This window comes from Micropterus salmoides, unplaced genomic scaffold, assembly GCF_014851395.1.
Source record: "Micropterus salmoides isolate LMB-PRFRI ecotype aquatic unplaced genomic scaffold, ASM1485139v1 Ms_hic_scaffold_12, whole genome shotgun sequence".
NCBI lineage: Eukaryota > Metazoa > Chordata > Actinopteri > Centrarchiformes > Centrarchidae > Micropterus > Micropterus salmoides.
Genome location: NW_024040263.1, coordinates 2,397,196 through 2,418,376, shown reverse-complemented (window position 1 = coordinate 2,418,376; position 21,181 = coordinate 2,397,196). Strand labels below are relative to the sequence as shown.

The 21,181-nt window shown below is 40.1% G+C and overlaps 1 protein-coding gene across 1 annotated transcript in view; it reads left to right on the top strand.

The window, feature by feature from the left end:
* The window catches only part of LOC119898650 (vasorin-like), a 33,160-nt gene extending 12,240 nt beyond the window's left edge, over positions 1-20,920 (top strand). Inside the window, exon 2 of the mRNA XM_038712825.1 lies at positions 15,245-20,920. Within this exon, the coding sequence (XP_038568753.1) occupies positions 15,266-17,392 (2,127 nt within the window). The 5' untranslated portion in view covers positions 15,245-15,265 and the 3' untranslated portion in view covers positions 17,393-20,920. The remainder of the gene's footprint in view (positions 1-15,244) is intronic.
* Positions 20,921-21,181: the final 261 nt, after the last annotated feature.

Here is a 21,181-nt window from a genome sequence, read left to right as displayed (position 1 = left end):
CCTCGTTAGAGTGGGTAATAACTAAGAGAAAACATTTTAAATGGAGTGTACAGCTAAAGAGTAAGAACACAACAGGGTCGGTACACCAGACAGCTGAGTAAGCAAATAACAGTGGACATGGAGTAAAAACTGTAAGTTCACTCAGTAATGTCCCTACAGTTGAAACAAACATACAGTATTTTCATAACTGGCAGCTTGAAGAACAGCTGAGCCTATAGAGATGTTCAGTTGTTGTTTTAACCATCTGTGTGGCTCATATGCTCTTGCACAATGTGTTTTTAACAGATACAGGACAGTATACAGTATGCACTTACCAAACACTTAAATAGGCAACAACTACCAGAATTTAAATGAAGTGGAAACCACATGAACCTGGGCCACAAGAACTCAACCAGGGCCACTGAGAAATTTACTTGTATGTGCTAAAAGTTGAATAACAAAATATTTATGCCCTGGGTGATTTTGCATTAGGATTAAAGTACTGTTTTGTGGACAAACTGTTGTTGAGCTGTGATCAATCTATTGGAAAACATGTGACTAAAGGAAAATGTCTTTATTTTGTTCATACATACCTTTGATTTTACTCGCAGCTGTTGTGATCAAAGCTAATGTGAAGAAATCCATTCAGATCTGTGTGATATCCATCTCTTTACAGATTCACACTTGTGATTAACACCGCCTAACTGCCCATGCTAGTTACAACTCACATATCTTCCCATGAAATCGCACAGACCAGAAATTATCTTCAAAGGATTGCTTTCACTGGCCCATTTTATTTTTAAGATTAAAAATAGTTTAAACATTCAAATTAAATCCAACTGTTTCCGCGAGGATTAAAAAACTTTTAGGCAACATTCTGCTGGCTATTTGTGATCACTCTGTCCCTCTCCTTGTATGTATTTTAATGAAAAGCTAAAAATGTCTTAAAAATATTTTTTAAAATAGCCAAGTTATCTTTTACCCTGAACAGAAAAGTGTTGTTTGTCAGTGCAAAGGCCATCGCCTCTCCAAATATACCTACAAGCCTCAGGGCTTTTTTCCAGAGTCATGTGTCAGTGTGCAGTCTGCGATGGAGTGTGTCGCCACCATTCCTTCACATTTCTCTTCCTCAGAGTCCAGTTTCTCTACACAGAGTACAGTAAGGCTCGCAGAATAAGTAAAATGTCTGTTTGCAACCAAAAACAAGAATTGCATTGGGCTTTGACACAGGCTGCACACTTTGTTTTAAATCCAGTTCTCTTGTTACTCATTTTACAATAACGTTGGTCTAACTCTTGCTTATGGAATGTCATTGTTTTCTGATTTGTAATCGCTGTCATTGAATTGTTTTTCAGTCCTGTTTTCACAGTTACACAATTGCTGCCAGTAAATAACTTGGCAATATGCTGTCCTTTATTGGAAGTGTGTTTAGCTAGTTCACTGCATAGCTGTGCACCTACATAGTGAGAGTCAGACTCCACAGAGTCATATTCTGTTTTACCATGAAACCAAAATTGATTTTAAGTTAATTCCTTCTTACATAAGACAAGAAAGTATGAAAACAAGAAAGGAAAAAAAAACCTTTATCTTACTTAAAAAGAAAACAAACAAAAGGATCGAGACAGTGTTAACGTGACCTTTGACCCCATTCAACTAAATCACTTGTTCGGTTATTTGTTTTTTCTGCACCAGTACAGTTGTGACCTAATACAGCACATTAAACTCTCAATCACTTTACTCGGCACTTTGAATAAGTTATCTCTTAAGTTATCTGTTATTTTAACGTTCACAAGTTTGATGTTTGTCACTGCTGATAGTGAGGCAAGTGCAAACAGAGAGAGAGCCTGGTTCCTGTCTGGATTAATGGTCTGTTGAGGAGATAATCACTTTGATCTGTGTGTGTGTTTGCATGTGATGCCATTAATGGTCTGAACTCATGCCACTTTAGGTAAACATCAGCCGTGGTCTCAGCATAAAATGTCCACTTTTTGATTATTTTTTTTTTACAGTAATTGTGAAAAAGTTGTCTCAACAAAAGTAGAAGGAGCTGTACACATGTGACATGATTGTAGTGTGAAATGATTTTTTGGCAGTGACGTATTGCTTAAAAAGCCCAGGATAAACTCTGTCTAAACTAAAGTTAGTTCCATATTTTCCTTCTCTTGCAGACATAAAGGCTTCTCAGCAGAGTCGCCCTCCCAGGACATGTTTTATGTGTCTTTAGCTGCTTTCACACTGAAAAATGTGAAAAGATCAGGTCTGGTCTTGTAAACTTGACAGAGGAGACAGCCAGCCATGGCTCTGAACAGCACCACAAAGAGTTAAAAATCAGATTTTCTGTTCCTGTGTAAAATGCTGCCTTTGTTTCTGGGTCATGAACCAGCCAAGGTCACTGGCTTTAAACGAGCCAAACAAACACACATGCAGTTCAGTTTGCACTAATTAATTCCCCTTCCAGCCGAGACAAGAATGAGAGTGTGTGTGTTAGTGTGTGTGTTTACTTGAAAGGAGCTGTCAGGAGTTTAAGTAAATAGATAAGTGACAAAGTAAACATACCCTCTGCCACACACATACACACACACACGCACGCCAACATCCTACTTCAGGGTTACATTTCTGTACACACACTTTAACTTAACATTAATGTTTGTGCCTTATATTAATAAAATGTTCTGTGTTCATCATTTTCTATAGGTAAACCCATTTGCCATTTATAATCCAATTATAATTATGTGTGTGTGTGTATGTCGTTACTGACAGTCGCTATAGAAGTCTCTCTCAGCAGTAAATCTGTCCACGCTCCCGGACCTAACACTGGGTTAATGAGGTGATCTGGCAACAGGGGACAGCTGGTAGAGGTCTTTGGGCCTGTTTCAGTATGTGTGTGTTTATGTGTGTGCGTATGCATCTGGTGAAGGATTTAAGTAAATAACGGCACTGATTGTTACTGATTTTCCAGTGCGAGACTACCATGCCTGTAAATTTCCAGCACAAATTGCTTAGTAGGTTTTGGTGGAGACAGAAGTCCCATGATGATACCAAGCCATGCAAAAAGTGCTCCAGCATGCAGTGTACATCAATTCTGAACACATTTGTTTGGCACAAATTTCATGGACTTGCTTTGTTCAGTTCACAATATACAGTATGTAGTACATTCTTACACATTTGTATTGAGGTTATTTGAAAGTTCTAATGTAATGTTTATCTACTGGTAAAGTTAGCAAGTAATTCATTAAATCCCCACATAATCCAATCCATAATCCAAATGACCGGTAAAAGCAAGCAGTACTGTTGCATACAAGTGGAAGTTAAATGAAATTGTCAGAATACATTTACTCGTTTGGCAGACACTTTTATACAATGCGACCTACATTTCAGGAACAACGTAAAAGTAAGTGATCTGCAAGTGACAATAGAAACTAGTAAGACACCAATACATACTAGTAAGAGCAGAGCAGGCAGGCGTTGGTGAGCTGAGCAGAATGTGGTTAGTTTTAAACTGTGATGTGAATGTACCGTTTCAGCTACAGTTTGTCAATAAATAAATACTAGACCCAAGCCAAATCCCTGTCATTTGCTTGCAATCTGCTGAATAAGGTGATGGGAGTTAACAACGAAGTCAGCAAGTCTCTCTTGTGCTTCCCAACCATGGTCTGAAAGCTGAAGCAGGAACGGTTAGCACATAGTTGCCATGTGCAGATATTGTAGAAAGTAAGAATTTTAAAATGTTGGCATTGGATGAAAAAAAAAAACATAATGGAAGATGCTGCATGGTTTTGCAGAATTGCACTGATTTTTTTGTCTGGCTATGCGGTTGCACAGAGAGTGAAGTTAGGTTCACTAGGGGCTAGTCAGAAGAATACTTACTTGGCAGTGTGATAACTCGGCCCCCGTTGTCACTAGTGGAGTCTCGTTTGCATTAAGCATGCTTAATTTTTGTAACGTGCCTTTCTGATTCTGTCACTTCAGACATTTCAGCTGTTTGTCATCAGCATGTGTGTGCTCCTTGCCAGATTAATGAGTTTGGTTTGTCAGTCTTCTTAATTCTTGAAGTAACCCCACTGAAAGAAAGACCAAACTAAGATAATTTCTGTTTAGTCTTGCTTTTGTACTCACTTGTCTCTGTGTCTCTTTTTTTTTTAAATGTAAATTCCGTATTTTATCTAGAAAGGAAATGTATAGGATGATGATATTAAAAAGAGAGAGATATCATTCAGAACCAGAACTGGGTCTCTACCAGTACTGCTACCTGTCGAGACTTGTACAAACTGGAGGGAAGGCATCTACCATCTACCATCCCCCAGATTCCAGCCAAAACCTGCCAGAGGACACACTTTGGTAAATGACAGCTGGGCTTAACTAGCATGAAGGGGCCCCTATTGGTTAAGAGTCCCTCAGGTGATCATCAGTCAAGAATCAGGCCTGGAGGTGGGATGGATAGACGGATGAAGGGAGGCAGGAGATAAAAGAGCACTGAGAAGTGATGTTTGTTTGACTTCAAAGCTGCAATGTGCAACAGTACTATAATGATGGTAGAATGCATTAATAAAAAGAAAGTACAGGAAACTTTATTTATTAAAGTATCTGTGAACCTTTACTTTGGCTGAAATATTTACTGCTTGAGTGGCTTCTGCCAGCATCAGGCTAAATGCCATTTCCAGAAATAAACATCTCATTAAGATGAGCGATAATTGATGGCAGGGCAGGAAGTGACAGGTCCGAAAGTGAAGTAGGAGAACTAATAATGCACTTCAGTGCTTCAAGGTGAAAGGTTTGCTTATTGTAGCTTCATTCAAGAAAAATCATCTCAAGCTAATGCAAAAGAGTAGTTCAGTTTGTTTTCGACAACTCCAGCTTTGGGAATAGTGTGTCTTCAGTTTTTATAAACATACAGTATGAGTATAACTGATCGTGTGAAGCTCTCATCTTTCTTTTTTGTCAGACTAATTGTGTACTTACTAATCTAATTTCAAGAAAATAACGTTTTGTACTCTACTGTAGAGACTCTAGAATGAACTCATAAAATACATTAAAGGATTTGTAACTTCCCTAGGAGAATTAAACAAATTTGTACAAGTAGTAAGAAGGGCAGGACAAGAAAAGAGTCATGTTTGAGAGCGTTGTTTCTATTGCCAGTTACCCGCTGGCACACCTGTGTGTAGGTGAGTACAGGTGACATTGTTGACAACTGTTGACAGACAGGACATTCTTGGAGCCAGTGAAGTGTAAAGACACACATGCACAAACGAAGACACAACCTGTTTTGGAGACGCAGATGTAGTTGTTACTGCAGAAAGCCTAATTATGCTTGTGGCGCCTCATCACTGACATTCACACTTTGTGTGTGGAAAAACCGGTATCACTAAAAGTCATCCTGAATAAGGGTGTGTGCCCAACTGTGCCACAAGCAATGTATGCATGTAATGTAAGCATGATTTTCATTAATTCATTCACATTAATTCATGTTTTGTTACTTTGCTTCACAGTGCAATTATGCGAGTGTCTTCATCATCTATGTGGGCTGCGTCTCCCTTGACATTGATCGGTTTGTATACAGTTCCACGGGTAGCTTTGTCAAGAATGAATGAATGAGAAATGAACAGATGCATTCTATTGCCACTATATTGTTCTTATTATAGCATTACTACCTGCAGCACTAATTTAACTCGAGGCTAGTTCAGATTCGCCAAATAAACGTTATTGTTGTGCAAACATGAAATCATTGTCAGCAGGAAATGAGGAGAAGACTCCAAGCAAGCAATCCTTCGTCACCTACGTTTGAAGAGAGAACAAACACTTGAGTGGCAATTTGCTTCCATAGTGGCAGTCTGTTTCAAAAGATGAGCTGTCACAGGAGATTTATAATTGTGTACTTGTTTCAATGCATTTCTCCGTGCATTTGTTTGTTTTTGGTTTACACAGGAACCACCGAAATTCCTGTAAGTAGTTCCAACCATCCAAAAAAGGCTTTCACATGAACTGAACCATGGTTCAGTTGATCCGGGCCGAGGCTACCTCTTTTCATCAGACCAAATTTCATCTGTTTGGTCCGGGCCGTGATACAGGGGAGGTTTCACACCTGTAAAATTTTGTTCGGATCAAACTGAAAATTCCCTTAGAAAGTTTATGACCAGAGGGTCAGTAGCTTTGTTAAAACTGAAGCAAAAAAAAAAACAAGACAAGGACAAGGGAGATTTCAATACATTAAGTTAATATTTTATGAGGTATACATGCAATAAACTTGCACATAACCATTTTCGTTAAATCAGTTAAAGTTGTTAAATCAACAACAAAAAGTTTTGCTCATAAGGAGCTGTGGCAGACAAATTGGCATTAAAGAAAAAAGCAGTGAGATGTGTTAGTTACAGGAGTGTTGTATACACCAGTATAAATATGATTGAATGTTACTAGTCAGCTGGTAGCCAAGCAGCTGATGATTAACCCACTGATGGTGATGCGTGAATGAAGCAGCTGATGCCAGTCAGTTAATGCAAGTGGGACTTCAGTGATCTGTCTAAATGTTTTTGTATGTTTGTTTTTTTAAAGATTAGAGCTCCACATACCTTGACTATATCAAGTTTAATAGCAATAGGTATTTTGACTTTTTAAACACAGCCATAACTAATAACCTTAAAGTTATAAGCCTTAAGATTTCAGTCCTGGTTGATTTGGCGACACCTCTGGTAACTGCTGGTAGGCCTAACAGATAATGCAGTTTAATATTACAGGTCACAGAATGCATTGGCCAGGAAAACAAAATCAATATTAGTTTATCTGCTCTGTGCTGCTTGATGGGGCTTCTGTAAAAAATAGACTTGCAGCGTATTATTCGCGGAGTTAAGAGCCTCTTCTGCGGTGCTTCTGAAACGTGCTGTGGCATGTCTGGTGAAATCACAAGCATTGTCAGGAATGGATGCGATCAGCTCCGGCTGCGATGTGGCTGCCGACCTGTTGAATTCAGCCTTTAGCAGTAACTTAATACAGCATTTTTTGATGATGTTGCCACTGATACCCAGTTTGTAATACTTTATATACTCTACATAAATATTGCAATTCTTAAAACAGTGAACCATGGGCTCAGTCACCATTATGTTACCTTTGGCAATAGGTAGTGACTTAATAGACATTTATTTCAATGAAAATCTTTAAGAATGTTACTTTAATAATGATTGTGTTACATTTAGGTTTGCCAGTAAGCCAGTAAGTCAGCAGGCACAATACCAGAGCCCTAGTACTGAAATACCAAAATGGAATGCAGCAGTTATCAGTAACATTAGTTACACCTGTGTCCAAATGCCAGCAATGTTTACCGAAGCTACACAAGAGAACTGAGGTCTGACAATTAGCAGCAGAACACCGAAATGTCACGTTGCATTTTCATCATAGCAGATGTAGCATATCTGACATATCTGCAATATTGCCAGACACCCAAACTCCCAGGCGTCGCGAAGACAGCCACATGTGCCAAAACCATCCACTGAGCTGGCCAAAGGCTGCTGTCAAATGGTGATGGATTATTAGTCAGTAATCTACTTTGTTTGATGCAATCATGTGATTATATATCTTTACAACAATTCTGTAACTACTCTGGGTAACCAGGTTAAGGGATGGTTAAAATCTACTCTGCTGATGATTAGTTCTGACAGTATGCTGACTCTGCCTTCCCTGCCTTGTGGGTCTTGTCAACAAACGAGAGTGGAACATATTTTAAAATTCAAGCGTCCCTCACTTATTAAGTTATTTAAAATAGTTGGTAACTGGTTGATTAAGTTGCGTGGGTTTAATTTGACTATATGCTACGTCTCAGCTCTCAGGTCAAGTATTAGCATTCTTGAAGCAGACACTGGATCCCTACCCTGACCCTGACCTCTGACCCTGACTTCATATGGAGGCTAAAGAAGCTTTGTACTGTATGTGAAGCTAATTCTGGCTATGACAAAGAGGCTGTCTGTTAATTACAATAAAAGGCACAGAGTAAGGAAGACTGTTGGAGAAGATGTGATTACAATCAGATCAGATGCTCGAGAGGGAGGTTCACTGTAGTTTCAAATAGTAAGAGGCACACCGTGTTATTTGTTTATTCCATAGGTGACTGGTCATGTTTCCTTTGTGTGTGTGTGTGTTTATGTGTATGTATGTACTGTATATAAGTGCATAGATGGGTATATGTATTTTGCTAAAATGAAGGACAGACGTTATAGGACAGAGGAGAGATGAGACTGAGTTTGTGTTTTGTGTTGTTTGATTGTTATTTCCTTCACACATTCCATTGTGTTTAGTGTGACATATTTATGTTCTGCTATTGTGAGTCAAGAGGTGGTTTGTTTTTTTTCTGCCTCACCAAAACAAGACCTTAACACATCTCCCTTATTTAATTGACTTTAAGTAAGAGAATTCTACATGTTTTATATTTTGTGTTGCTTCTGATTTTCTTAACGTGGTTCACGCGAGTCTCTCTCTATCCTAATAGACTAAATCACAGTTGTCACTGCCTGGTCTAGACAACAGTTGTCACCACCCAGGTGTTAACTGCTGCATAGAGGAGGACTAAGTTGCTGGGAATGACTCACAGTCTTTGTTTAGTTCACGTCAAAGAAATTTCCTGTTTCGCTCTAAACAGCTCTTTGGGTTACTGGATCGAGACAGGGATGCAAAGACCAACAGAAATGGCTTTGTAGGATTTTTCTTACTCTGGCATGATTTAAACTTTTGCCTCATATATTTGTCTAGTTTTTCCTGACTACATTCAAACTGCTTGATGGATCGTTATTGAGAATATAGGCTATACCCTGGGCAGTGTGTATGATGGAGAGATTTGAGTGTGCGGGGTTAAAAGGTCAGGAGTTGTCAAAGCAACTTAAGCTATATCCACACTTATGAGTTAACTTATTTGTGGCCTTGTATTGTTCACAGTTCTATAGTTTGGTTTCATAACTGTAAGAATGAACCAATGGATGGAAAAAAAGTTTGATTGATTTGCATAAAATGAAAATTTGCATAAAATCGTAGACTTAGACAATTTCTATACATGTTCTGGAGTAATGTAAGTTATTATATCCTTACACATGCTTGTTTGTGCATGTGCAGACACATGTATGTATATGCACTTTACCTGCTTACACAGTAGCTTTTGTGGTATTTAGAGTTTTAGAAGTTGTTAAACCGAGTTTACTGGTAAGCTTTTCAGGCATGAGGTAACAAGATACTCCTCTTTGGGGATTTTTGGGGGTGTGGGAGTTGAAGTACATCACATCCCCCTTTTTCCTCCATGAAAATGAAGTAATCTCCCTGTAGACCAACTTTCTAACACAATTTATGATCCGTTCTTCTTTGTGCCTCCATTCCTCACTCTACTTTCCCTCCTTCACCTCTCGAACCTCTTTTTTTTAAAACTTTGATTCAAATAAAAATGGAAAAGAAAAACACATTGTCCTTCCCTTTCGCCAAAGCATGTTTAGAGCTAAAGACTAGACATCAATGTTGAAAAGAAAGTAAAAGATTTATGCTATCTAAAGGTTGAACTATTGTTTGCAGTCTGCTATAGAGGTAAACCACTGATGTTTTTCCTAAAAATCAGCCATCATTCATTAGCTATAATGCTTCCCAAATCCCAGCTCACATTGGGACAAAAACAATCTTCAACCTGGTGACACTTTTGTCGTAAGAAACATACAGCTGGGAAAAGTGATACCAGTACGTATACAACTGATCCACCATCTCCAAATTGTCTGCTCTCTTTGTTGCTCTTCTATCGCAGCCGCTGTGGTTGTTTCTGTCATCAATATTTCCAGTTTCCTTGGGTGACTTATTTAAACTTCAGAATGCTCTCCACTGGCAAGGAGTGTAAATAAATGTAGAATACCAAGCTTCCACTCCTGGCATGATTTAACCACAGGTGTTGTGTTGCCTTGCTTTGACGTTTCAGTACTCACCCCTGACAGGAATGAGGAGGAAAAACAATACAATCTCATGACAAATGTTTCTGCAAACCACTAATTTCATGTCTGATAATGATTAGGATGCCCCAGATAAGGTTGGGAGTTTGGGATGGCAATTCAACAAGAGTGTGGAAAGCAACTATATTGTGAGATCCACCATCCCATAATACTGTAGTAGTTCATCGTCCAGTTGGAGTAGCTTTCGAAAGAGCATGTAAGTAAGTTGTAATTAAGCAGACTTATCCCTTAATTCTTCAAGTTAGTCAAATAGCAGTTGTTGTGCTTCAACAAGGTTTTGTAGGACTCCCTTCACCTCAGTTTGAGAGAACATACAACATGGTCATATCTGGCTTTTCTCATGCGCTTTAAGTTTAGAGGAGTCAGGCTTGGTACATCAGATTTGGATGAATGGAGGCCATCGTCAGCTACCAGCTATTAAGACCAAATATTTCTTTCTCACTCCTGTGTCCCTCTCAGTTTGCCTCACACTCATTTATTAGTCTCCCACTCTATTTTTTCTCTCTCCCTCTACCTTTCTCCTATCACGGGGGAGGACAAAGGTTTATGTAAGCCTTTCATTCTGTCTCACAGTGAGAGATGGCTGCAGTGTATTGTGGGTAATAGAATCCAGCTGTGTTGTGTGTCTGCTGGTGTGAACATGTGCAGGAATGTGTGTGTGTGTGTGTTAAAGGCTGTGTGCTGGGCCGCTCTGCAGGTCTTGGGTGCATGTTGACCTGTTTCATGTCATTTTGACGGCTATGTTTCTCTTTCGTCATGTGGCCTTATCTACTCTCATACAAATAGCTAAGGATATACTGTGTGCCATGAAGTCTTAACAGCAGAAAACTCTGTCACATTTAATTATGAATGTATGAAAGACCAAAGAGGCCTGGTTTTGCAACTCTCAAGTTATGTGAATATAGGATTGTAATGCAGGAAGAAACTGCTCCCCATATTTTGACTGCTATGGTATGGTACATAGCGGATTCTTGGCTTTGTGATGAAGGCACCCCGTCAGGTATTAAACAACAGAACAAGTTCTGGTAATAGCCTTTCACAGATTGAGCTGTAATTCTTTATTCACATAATTTCCTTTTAAGAGCTGAGCCAATTTCAAAATAGAGGAGGTTTACCGGTATATGAAGCACCTGTGATTGAAGTTAACAATATGAATGTGTTTTCCTGCATGTTCTGTTGTTTGCCAGATTGTTGTTTGCTGCTTGTGTGACGAGCTTTAGACTTTCAACCTTTTTCTTTTTACATGGCTGAACTGAACATGGCAGTCAAAACTCTAACAGCAAGAATGTCACAAGCACTGCATATAAGTAAGTTCAAACATCTGCTTCATAACTGTCTACTACTAAATATACTAATTATTATTAAAAGGGTCTCGGCCAAAATTCTGCATAAACTTCTATTAAGTCAAGACAATCAGCAGTGATAAACAGAAAGTAAGCACTTAAAATCAACTGCTATGATATTTACTTTTGAAAGAGGAACTCAGAGGCCGTCAGCTTGTCTTTTGATGCGTCTACACATGAAGATGCTGTCACCTCTGGCAAGACATAATTAATATTATTTATAACATAAGAAGATACTTTGACCTTGACTGTGACCAGAGGTCAGGATCAGCTACAGAGCTGCAACACTGCAGTGTGAAGATATTCAGCTTCTTAAACAAGTGTGCTTGCTATCATGGAGGTTTGAATCCTTATCCTCTGTGATTGCGGGTGTTTCTGCTTTACCACCCAGCTGCATGTAGTACCCAGCAGTGTGTCTCCCTGAATTAGACTTGTAAAGCCAAGTCAGTTTTATTTATATCACAAAACAAAATTTGCCTAAAGGGGCTTTACCACTTTTGCAGAAAGGCTGTAACTGACACAGGAGGATTTACCTGCAGTGCAAGTCCTGACACAGGCCTTTTGGAACAGCAAAGCCACATAACCAGATATACACTGTTGGACTTGGAATTTGTATTTGTAAGTGTTTAATACAACAATATATCCAGAGTTGTGCGTAAAACCTGTTATGTTCGCTTAAATTTTTATGTGCAATCTGTAAGAACTGTCAAAAGTAAAGCCGCCCTATGCATGATAGTTTCTCTTTTCTTTCTTGACTCTGAAATACAATTATTCATCTAATCAATTAATTCCTTTCCTTTTCTGGCATCAAATTATTTACTTGGTGTGCCAGCAGCAGTAGCCTTAAAGGAACTGCCAGCAGCTCCTATTATAACCCTGTTACTGTTCTACAAACATTAAGTGACTGCACACAATGGAAGATCCAAATTCCAGAGAAGTTTGTCTTTAATCCTAGACATCTACCTCAAACAAAACAAACAAAAAAATGTGCCTCCTCATAGCAGTAATACTTTGTCATTATTGGAGCTTGCCGTCGGGTTGCAGACAGCTTCATTTTGTGCATATGCTTCAAAGTGCATGGTGTGCATTGTTGTTTGTTTTAGCCTTACCCAGTGAGAATAATGCAAATGACAACAGCTCTTTTTCTTTTGGCTGATGTGACAGAGTGGTTTGGTGACTTTAGCAACGTGATGCCAATGTTTTTACGTTAGCTGCTTTTCTGTCTCCACTCATCTCTTCACACAGAATAAAAGTAACATTGTCACATTTTCAAGTTTTGGCCAAAACAGTGAGACACTGTACCAACAAGTTTTTAACGGAAATGAAACTGTAACTGATTTATAAAACACAAGAGCCTGTCAAAGATCAGACAGGGTGATCCCTGTGGTTTACAACAAGACAGGGCAGATTCAGATTTATTCTACACACTCACACACATTGTGTCTCACCTCATTCTTTTGCCTTTTTGCCACCCATTTGTTTGTGTCAGTATGTTACTTTCTATAAAACAAATAAAAGCATTACAGACATGCTAAAAACTAGTATTCACAGACCAACCAATTATAGCATGACACTTACTGTTTAGTCTGTCATTTAACTAATGAGTTGATCTTTCTCAAGTGTGCCACTGAAGCCCTACCACAAGATTGTCAGCTTTGGCAGCTTCTGGTTTATATTAAAACGTGTTTAAATCTTGTGTTTGCCTGTAGAATATCAGTGCTCTTTTTGTCAATAGTCACTTCTTTAACCTCTCTGTTTTGAGGGAATATTGCAAATTCCTGCCAAGCTGACTGGCTCTGACCTCATATTTCATGAGGGGTGGGGGATAAATGGAGGAGACAGAGGGCAGAAAGCGAACAGAGGCATGGGGCCAGAGGTGCGCTGCTGACTTTAATAAAACATCTTGGGTTTCTCCTCAACTTACACCTCAGGAGTTTTGGAAAGGTCAGGAGTGCAATAGTTTACTAACACAAATTAGGTCAGAGGGGAGAAGGAAGGAGAGAGGATAAGAAAGAGGAAAGAAAAAGAGGTGATGCAGTGATGTGTAGCACATTTTATGACAAGTGGTCAAGAAAATAAATTACATTACACTTCAGCTAAAAACACTTCAATTACATTGAGTTTCATTTATTTTTTATCTTTTTCGCCTTGAGTTGAACTCCCTTTGACTGTTGCCAGGGTAACTCTCAAGTTTCAGTCTTTGTGACTCTTGGACTGATTCATACTACAATAATCTATCCAAAATAAGCCTATTGAAAATCAAACAAGTTAGAAAAAAGTATTTTTGGGCCCCAACTGGTCTGGAGATGAATTTTACAGTCTCGAGACTTGATCCCTTTATACTACTGAATCATTTGTGCTGACCACACACACAGCAGTGTTTGCACTTATCTCTCTATAATTTGCACGAAAATATATCCCATTCTACCTGATGCTACATTTAACCTAGAAAACAACCTTTCAGCCAAGAGATTTTCATGGTGGCCCTGTAGCCCAATATAATAATATAAAGTTGCCTCAATACACGGTCCTTGATCAGACTAATATACGATATTTGGACAATGTTGTATTTCTTCATATAATGTAGACAGAAACACATGGACAGTTGACCTATGTAGTGAGAAAATAGTCAATGTACAATACAAGACAAGGAAAAGAACATACACTCATTCAAGTCAGGTTAAGAGTGATTGTTTATCTTCACAGTGAAGTGAATCATAACATTTATTACACTATGAAGAAGAAAAGCTACTACATCTAATCACTGTTTAATGAATCCCACATTTTGCTTTCGGGCATCTGCGTAAAGAGAACTTATGAGAAGAGATGAAGTTTGAAAACAAGGAGGGCAGGAATGCACTGTGTTTGCACAGTTTGCCTAATATAACATGCTGACTCTTTACCTTCAGTCTTCAGTCAAAATCATGTGGTGGCAATTCATATCTAAATGATGTTGCTGTCAACACTGACCAGCTGACTCTAGCTGTAGGTCTATTTAGAGTTTATTTGTGTTACGTTCACACATGCTCACACATACACATATGTATTGTTAGTTAGTTGAATAATCTTTCTTTTATTCAATTTTTTTTTAAGTTGATGGATTGTTTGTCATTGCAAGTCACCTAACTCTATTCTCCCTCTCTGTCTGACAAATACACATTCTCTTTTACACACATATGCATACCCCCAAACAATCCTTCTTGCCCCTCAATTTTCTGCTTACATGGATGTGGCGCCCATGTCTTTGGTAACACGATTCAGCATGTCAAAATATATCATTGAGTGTGTTTTTGTGTGTGTTTTTGTGTGTGTGTGTGTGTGCACCAACACACTCACAGCATATTTGCCTTGGGTGTGTTTGTATGTAGTAGCCGTGTGGTGCTGCAAGTGTCCAGTCGCATTACTGCAGAGTCGGTTTCACGCGCTAAGGACTGTGTCATAAACACAGGGAAGACGCTGAATGGGTTTCTCACTTACCCCAGCGAGGGTCACCCTGGGTGGGCTGTGTTAACCCGTTGCCTCAGCCTTTGGGTCCTGATCCCTGGGGTGTCTGCTCGTCAAGGATATAAAACAGCAAATTCACTATGATGGAGCAGTCACTGTTACTGTTTATATGCATGTGTGTGTGTGTGTGTGTGTGTGTGTGTGTGTGGAATCTAAGGTTTGTCGATGGGCTAAAGTGTGCTTGTATCCATTGTAATGTACTATACTGTAAGACTGTCTGCTTGTATGTGTATGAATGCATTTTTGGAAGGGATAAAGAAAAATCTGGCAATCTCTCTTGAAAATCATGAGCTAATAGACTTAGGCTTTAGGAACAAGATTGAGAACAAAACATCTTAATAACTTTCATTTATTTCTCTGTAATGATGTCTATTTACAGTCTATTGTAAGCTTCAGTTTGTTTATTGTTGTAAGTGAATGATTAACACCAACTATTTTCTTTCTCCATCTCATGTCTTTCAGAGTTTTAGGCCTGACGTCACCATGCTGCCTTACTTCCTGCTCTTCTTCCTTTCATCTGGTCTGGCGATATCTTCTGACTGCCCGACAGACTGTTCCTGCCACAGTCATGGCTCGATATTCTGTATTCAACGACGGTCCAGCACTGTGCCTCGTGTCTCCACCAACACCCAAAATCTCTACATCTTCCAGAATGGCATCAACACATTGTCCCAGGATGATTTCAAGGGCCTCGGGGAGTTGGATTTGTTAGATCTGAGCCAGAATGAGCTGGCAGAGATTCCAGACAGTGTGTTTGAGATGCTGTCCAAGCTGAAGAACTTGGACTTGTCTTCTAACCACATTACGCACATTTCCAAAGACAGTTTTTCTGGGTTGGTCCAACTGGAGAGGCTTTATCTCCATGCAAACCGCATTCAGAGCATCCACTTGGAAGCTTTTGAAGGTTTAGAGATGTTACTGGAACTCAAGCTTCAAGGGAACCAGCTCACCTCTTTGCCATCCCTTCATTTTCCCAGGCTTCTGCTTCTAGATCTCAGCTCCAACAACATCCCAAGCCTGGGATCTTCAGACCTCCAGACTCCCCATTTGGAGGCCCTTAAGGTGGCATCTCTGGGGCTTACCTCTTTGGATGAGGCTCTCATAGCCTCCTTGGGAAACCTCCATGAGCTCGACATCTCCACAAACAAGTTAACTGAGGTGCCCCAGGCCCTAAAGCAGGACTCCCTCAAAGGGCTAATCAAGCTCAGCCTGGCTGCCAACTCATTGGGCGAGCTCAGGGTAGAGGACTTCAAGAAACTCACTGGACTTCAAGAACTGGATCTCAGTGGACTTAATCTCCAGGGATTTCCCCAGAGTTTCTTCAGTACCTTCCCTAGGTTGATGCACCTGACAGCAGCTGAGAACCCATTTAACTGCTTGTGTCCATTAGCCTGGTTCCCTGTCTGGCTTATAGAGAAGGGAGTGACACTTGGGAGGCCTGAGGAAACCAGATGTCACTTCCCTCTAGTTAATGCTGGGAAGAAGCTTTCAGCACTAGAGCAGAAAGATTTTGGCTGTCCACCTACCACAACAGTGCTGATTGGCTCCCCCATTGGAAGTACTCCTGTTCCCCAGCTGCCCACCACATCTCCAGAAACCACCCATACAAATGCTATTCCTCCTCCTCCTCCACCCAGTGAGGAAACCATCTTCTCAAAAACAGAAAGCTACCCCCTTCCAGCAGAACCTCCAGTATCCCCTAGCTCCACCAGTGGGGAATATGAGCTGCACATCTGCCCAGCAAACATCTGCCTAAATGGAGGCACTTGTAATTTTAACCCATTTGGTCAACTCAGCTGTCTGTGTCCCTCAGGAACCTCTGGCCTCTACTGTGAAAATGTGGATGAGGTTCCTGAGCCACCAAAACCTTCAGCAACAGAAGTTTTGATAGTTGCCCCTGAGATGCCCGTTGAACTTGATGCTATCAGCTCACGGCAGGTGACCTCCACATCTATCCTTCTTGACCTGCATCGCTTTATCGAGACACGGCCACATATACGTGGTATCAGGTTGACCTACCGTAACCTCTCAGGGCCTGACCGGCGCCCCATTATCCTGAGTGTACCGGCATCCTACCCTGAGTACACGTTGCGTGGTTTGAGACCCAACTGTACCTACTCAGTCTGTGCCAGTCCCCTGGGTGAGAGAATCAACTCTAGGGCCAACAGCTCTGTGGAAACAGGGTCATGTACAGAGGCTCGCACTGAAGGGGTTCCACAGACATCCTTAGAGCCCAGGGTGGAGACAAAGAGCCCGCTGACATACACTCTCATCCCTGCTCTGGCTGCCCTGGCACTGTTGCTGGGGTTGGCAGTGGTGGCTGTGGCAATCATCTGTGTGAGGAAGAGGAGGCAGGCCAAGGCAGGAATGGAGCTGGAGCTGGGCCCGGCTGACCCTGATCCAATGGAACTGGAGGGGATAAAGGCCTGCCTAGAGAATGGGGGAAATGGTACACTACCCCACAAACTGCCTGAGATTGACCGCTGTCACACTCCTCAGCCGCCTCCATCCTTGCAACAAAATGGGGGTTTGGACTATGAGGTACCCTTGATGCAAGGACACTGCCCATCAAATAACAATTTAACAACCCTAAAGCCATCATATTTCTAAGATGCAATAAAATACAAACATTTGGAAAGATTTTGGAGAGACTGGGGTTGCCCATCTGACGTCCTGCTATGTCTCACTTAACGATTAAAAATCTAATTTTCATTCCAATTTTAGATACCCACAATTTAAAAAGTGGCACTTACTATCATTTGTTATTAAAATGATAAGATTACATCATGTTGGAAATGTGGTTAACACAGTGGGACAATGATCACAATGTGGTTTGAAGTCATCTTGCAGAGATTGATAATGGTTAAACCTAACCAAGTGATTGAGAAGTGCAATTGACTATAAGGGTCTTAGTAGCGGACTGAAAACGGAAGTGCCTTTTTGCATTGACACAACTGTAACCTATGGCTCTTTTTTAAAATTTCTTTGTTTATGTGAAAGAAACTATGTGAATGAGCTGTAATCCTGTTGCTGGATTTGGGAGATACAATATGGAGAAAAGTACCCCTGTATTTGGGCTACAGAACTGGAGGAAGAGACAGTGGTTAAAATGAAAACAGTGATGTAGATGTGTGATGCCTGGACCACACGTCCTGGTACAAAATGGGTTTTTGACATACTCCATCTACTCCATGGAGATTATAGAAAGAAACTTGCACTGAAAAGAAATATTTCTTTTCCTTTCCAGTGTCCCAGTCACTGCCACAAGACTGATTGTCGCATAAGGAAATGCAATAACATAAAAACTTTCACAAAAAACGCTCTGCAAAGCTAGCAATAGGTTGATGATCATAAAATCTGTCTAAACAACTATCCACACATCCCAAAGCTTTTTGGCTCCGTGGGAGATAAATTTGCTGTGAAAGATAAATGGACTGAATAAAGAGCCATTAAGGATGGACTTTGCCTGCATTGTTCCGTGCCGTGACGGGAAGGCTGTTTTGTATCTGTCTTATATCATGATATTCTGTTTTTGTCATTTGTTTTGTATTTTTATCATGTTTTTTTTCTGTTAATGTCCATTCAGTATTGCGATTGTTGTGAGATGACACATTATTATTTGTTCTCCTTTGGAATCACCTGCTTCAATCATCATGGACTCTATAAGTTTCTAATCGCATTTTAGGTTACATGAAGCTAAAACTTGCAGCGCTAGCTACTTGTTAGGCAAAGGTTCACTAAAATATGTCCGAGGAACTCACCAAGTGAATGTAACTGTCAAGTGTCAGACACTTTATTCTCTGTGCCAGGTCTGCCAATGCTGCAGGAGGATAAGCCACATACAGTTTTAGACGGCTAAAGCTCCAAAAACAGTTTTCAGAGGCCATTTGCCATAGATCCCACCAGGACCTGACTGGGACAAAAAATCGGCTTTGGCATTTCTGGCCCAGGCAGCCCACCAAAATTGGTCAGACACCCCTCACCAATACACCATCCTTACATTTAAGGGCTCAGATTAGGGGCGTGACGAAACACTGATGTAACACTGAGATGTAACATTGCACAAGATTGGGGCCATGACAACAAGAAAAAAATATATTTTAATAGGCCTACTATTTAGAAAAAAAACTTATTGATGAAATAGTTGATAGGAGGGTCTGTGGGTCCGCCCCCAGAAGATTTTGAGAATTAAACACTCAATTTCTTGCATTCTGGGGACATTTCCTGCACCAGGGAAGCACAAAATTCAGGTGGCAGGTGACTATATAAAAATAGAATAGAATATAATGCAGTGGGCCTAATCTGTAGTTTATTATAATTTGTAGCTTAAGTAATTTTTTTGGGACAACACAGTTTTCTTCTATATTTACATTGCATTGTAGGCTTCTTGTGCAAATAAACCTTTCTCATAGCATTTTTAGTTACATCAGCCCCAAAGGTGCGTTGGCCCACCGGGAATTTGCCTATTTTGCTGTGAGTGTCAGTGAATTTCAGGCACTAGTTTGCTCTTTCACTGTTAACTGTATCGTTTCTGAGATATGGTCTAGACCAGCGGTCGGCAAATAAGTCTGGCATCGGGCCAAATTTTTTCAAGATGTTACATGGCGGGCCAGAACAAAGTCAAATTATTTCAAATCTTTGAATCCTTGCGTGCAAATTTAGCTCAGTCGGTAGTGTGCGGGACTCCTGTTTGGAAGGTTTTAAGATCAATTCCAACTAACTGTATTTTTTTTTCTCCTTGTGAGTATAAGGACACTTTTGCACATGCTCATAATAAAGCATGTGCTGCAGTGTGTGTGCGTCCCAGCGTCTGATCTGCATTCATAAACCTATAGACACTTATTTTCATTTCCCTGAGGAGATTCAGGGGAATCCAATCACACGTTTAGTGACGGCTTTTTCAGAGGTGTGTCATGCAAGCCTGAGTCTCTTTTGAATGTTGTTCAGAACTCTTCAAAGTAAAAGCTCTCAATAAACTTGTCATATAGCATTGCTGCACAAAAAGTCCTTGCGCTTTTATTTTGTAGGCACAATCACTTAAGAGAAAGACAGTGTGTGAGTAACTGTAGCTGTCATGACTGAGATCTGTTTCAGCACCAGCGTATTTTTTATTTTTCTGCTATCAAAGCCGGCCAGATATTATTGCTGGCGGACCGGTTCTGGCCTGCAGGCCGCCTATTGCCGACCCCTGGTCTAAACAGTGTCGCCCTGTAGCTTTTTGTTCTCTCACATCCTCTCACTGGCTCTCGGTGACTCTAATTTAACCATCCAGTTTGTTTTGGTCAACAACGATTATTGCCTGGTGTGTTTGGAGACTGTTTTGCCTGTTTACAGCCAACCAGACTGTGAAATGTTCAGGCTAAATGTACCGTTCTCTGTTTCTTGTCTGAGGCTGGGAATGTCACAAGCTTTTAGCGTTACTATATATGCATATATACATATTACTTTCATGACATCTTAAATCACAGTATAAAAGGTTTACAAATATGTGCCTTAGCAACACTGGTACAGCGCCTTATTGACATTGTAGCTGATGTGTATTTCAAGAACAAAAGGGCCTTTATTTTGCCTCACAAGTCATTGCATTATATCACATTACAAACTAAAAATAAAGATACATGACATGTAACGTTATCAACATTGTCAGGTTTAAAAAAGACCTTCCTCAATTCTTGGTTATCTTACACCCAAAACCTTGGTTGACTGGGTATGTGTGTGTGCGTGTGTGTGTATCTGTTTTTTTGCCTCCACTGGAACAGTACATTGTCTGCTTTATTATTGAGTCCATGCACTATACTCCAGAACTGTCCAAAATCAACTTACCATTCTTTGGCTTCACTACTTTCTTCATTCTGTCAATATTCCAGTATAAACATAGACACAGATGCTCATTTATCTACTCTCCCTCAATATATCAACTGGAAGACTCTGTTTTGCTTTGGACGGTGAGAGGGACAGGAAATGTTTGAAATATTTCCAACGTGCTTGTTACAGAACCTTCCCCGTTTATTTAGGGAAACTTATCTTTTTCTTATTGTTTTATGTTTGTCAGTTATGTCTGCTACGTTTTTGTGTATGTGTTTGCCAGAAAAGCAATGCTGAGAAAAAGAACAGTATTAAAAGACTTAAAACTTAAAATGCCTGTGATTTTGTGTCTTTGCAAGAATGGTGTTGGCTTTCAAGATTCAAGTTACTTTTATATGGTTTTATAATGCTGCCATAATGTACATGTTCATGTGCTCAGTAGCAAGGGTTTCAGAAGTTTTCCTCCTTATGGGTTTGAGGAATGTTGGGCTGTAAGTCAGTATACATGAATGATGTCAGAGCAAAGTTAAACAGAAAACTGAGAAGAGATTTCCAGTAACAACAGAAGCTGATTACATACAGCCTGTATCTCTC